This window comes from Vicia villosa, unplaced genomic scaffold (assembly GCF_029867415.1).
Source record: "Vicia villosa cultivar HV-30 ecotype Madison, WI unplaced genomic scaffold, Vvil1.0 ctg.001287F_1_1, whole genome shotgun sequence".
Classification (NCBI taxonomy): Eukaryota; Viridiplantae; Streptophyta; class Magnoliopsida; order Fabales; family Fabaceae; genus Vicia; species Vicia villosa.
Window position 1 is genome coordinate 453,542 of NW_026705561.1, and position 2,661 is coordinate 456,202.

At 33.8% G+C, this 2,661-nt stretch overlaps 1 protein-coding gene across 1 annotated transcript; it reads left to right on the forward strand.

The window, feature by feature from the left end:
* The first annotated feature begins 423 nt into the window (after positions 1-423).
* LOC131634378 (syntaxin-121-like) lies at positions 424-2,250 on the forward strand. Its single transcript, XM_058905041.1, has 2 exons — positions 424-1,250; positions 1,445-2,250. The coding sequence occupies exons 1-2, from the start codon at positions 686-688 to the stop codon at positions 1,798-1,800; spliced, it is 921 nt and encodes a 306-aa protein (XP_058761024.1). The 5' UTR covers positions 424-685; the 3' UTR covers positions 1,801-2,250.
* Positions 2,251-2,661: the final 411 nt, after the last annotated feature.

Consider the following 2,661-nt stretch of genomic DNA (forward strand, 5'->3'; position numbering starts at 1 on the left):
TGATTAAAAAAAAAAAAAGAAAGTATCACTTCAATGAAGTGACTTGGTGTATAATAAAATCCAAACAATTCTAAAGATATTTTAAACTTTTTATAAAATGTTTAACAACACTATAAAAAGAAAAAATCATTCTCTCAAGCAAGCAACAATTTTCTTTCCTACCCCATCTTTTCAACTTTTGTATTACCTTTTCCATTATCCATGAAATTACCTTTGAGGCTGCTTCCCTTTAATTTCCCTCTTGATAGGAAATTTCCCACGAAGCCATTTGTACACGCCTCATTCTCCCAACCCCTTTGACCAGTTGCCCTGTTTTGCCTGTCTGCTACTGCCAATCTATATTAATTTAATCTTCTTATCATAATCAACCCTCCATTTGTTCTCAACAAATCTTTTCTCACTATTTTCCTTATATAATACTAATCAACTTTACTTCACATCTTAATTAGTACACCTTAATTATTATTGCAATTTGAACCCGTCTCGCCCACTTCCACAATATTATTATTATTATTCAATCAAAAGAAAAATTCAAACCCAATATCATTCAAATAATTCTCCTCATTACATCATATAACATAACATATAAATATAAATACTTCATCTTCCAATAAAAGTAACCAAAACTTCTCTCTTCGGAATTCTTATTTTTTTTACAGAGCACAACCAAAATTCAAAGAACAAGATGAATGACTTATTCTCCGGCTCATTCTCCCGGTTCCGCAGCACCGATCAAGTCTCACCGGACAACCACCACCACGTCATCGAATTATCATCTCCGAACACCGCTCAAAGCGGTGTCCACCTCGACAAATTCTTCGAAGAAGTCGAAGCGGTTAAAGAGGAACTCAAAGAACTCGACCGTCTCTACGAAAATCTCCGAACCTCCAACGAGAGGAGTAAAAGTCTCCATACTGCAAAATCTGTAAAAGATGTTCGCTCCAGCATGGATAATGATGTGTCTATTGCTTTGAAGAAAGCTAAACTTGTTAAGACCCGGCTCGAGGCGCTTGACCGGTCCAACGAGGCTAGTAGGAGTTTGCCTGGCGCTGGACCAGGTTCATCCTCGGACCGGACTAGAACATCTGTGGTGAGTGGTTTAAGAAAAAAACTGAAGGACTCTATGGATAGCTTTAACAACCTTAGACAACAGATATCATCAGAATATAGAGAAACCGTACAACGTCGATACTATACTGTCACCGGAGAGAATCCAGATGATAAAACCGTTGACCTCCTCATTTCCACTGGTATGCATACATGCATACATATATACATACATATATATATATTTCGTTAAATCAGTTCTGTTGATAGTTGTGTAGAGACATGAACTCAAAAAAAAATATACATACATATTCATTTGATTGTATATTATCATTTTGGTTTATAAATGTTCTTGCTATATTTTGATTGATAAATCTTATGAAATGTTATGTAATAGGTGAAAGTGAAACGTTTTTACAAAAAGCGATTCAGCAGCAAGGGAGAGCAAACATCATGGACACAATCCAAGAGATTCAAGAGAGACATGACACAGTGAAAGAGATAGAGAGAAATCTCCTGGCACTCCACCAAGTGTTCATGGACATGTCTGTTCTGGTTCAGTCACAAGGAGAACAGTTGGATAATATTGAAAGCCACGTGGCACGTGCTAATTCGTACGTGAGAGGTGGGGTCCAGCAGTTGCATGTTGCTAGGAAGCACCAGAAGAATACCCGAAAGTGGACTTGTATTGCTATTTTGATACTTCTCATTATCATCTTGATCATAGTTTTGCCTATTGTTCTTAAAAAATAGTTATGAGACTTTTCAAAATGGGTATTGTATTATAATGTATAATCTTGGTGGCTATGACTAGTTCAAAGGTTATATATAAGTCAAGTCAATTCATGCTGCCTTGACAATTATTGCATTATGTAAAAAAAAACTTTAATTGGTTGGGTTGGTACATGTTTGAATATTGAGAGTTGAGATATTTTTTTTAGGTGATTTCTAGAACCTTAGGATGGTCATGGTCTTTTAGGGAAAACTTAGTCATGAAGTTTATCTCATTTTGGCATGTGGATTGAAAGGAGAAGGTTAGTTGGATGTTCATTGGTTGTATTTTTTTTTACTATATGCTAATTAAACTTATATGTATGGGTGAATTACCTAGTTATGTGTGGCAGGAGATTAATTGTTTTGTGTGTTTGTACAAAAGAAGCTTTTATTGTTGCATTTTTTGTTTTATAAATAAATAGTTGAATTGCTTAATTTTATTTAGACTCCTATATCATTATATTGTTCATTTCTGGTATAATACAAAACAAAGTAATGTAATTAAGTTGAAATTTGTTATCAAATTATCCAAAACAACGTCATCATATGAAAAAATAGAGATAAAAGAAGAAACAACTATTATATGATTTGTTCAAGTGTATCTTTTACATTGTAATAATACAAAATTTATTTATAGGATATACATGTAAGTTGCAAGCAGACGAATAATACTAAATATCAATACTCCATCCGTCTTAAAATAAGTGTCACATTTGTAATAAAAAAAGTCTTAAAATAAGTGTTGTTTGCGGGAATATCAACAAACTGTCGAAAAAAGAAATATTCTATCACCTATGTTGTGATGGAATATGTCAAAATTATACCACATGGATGTGGCAT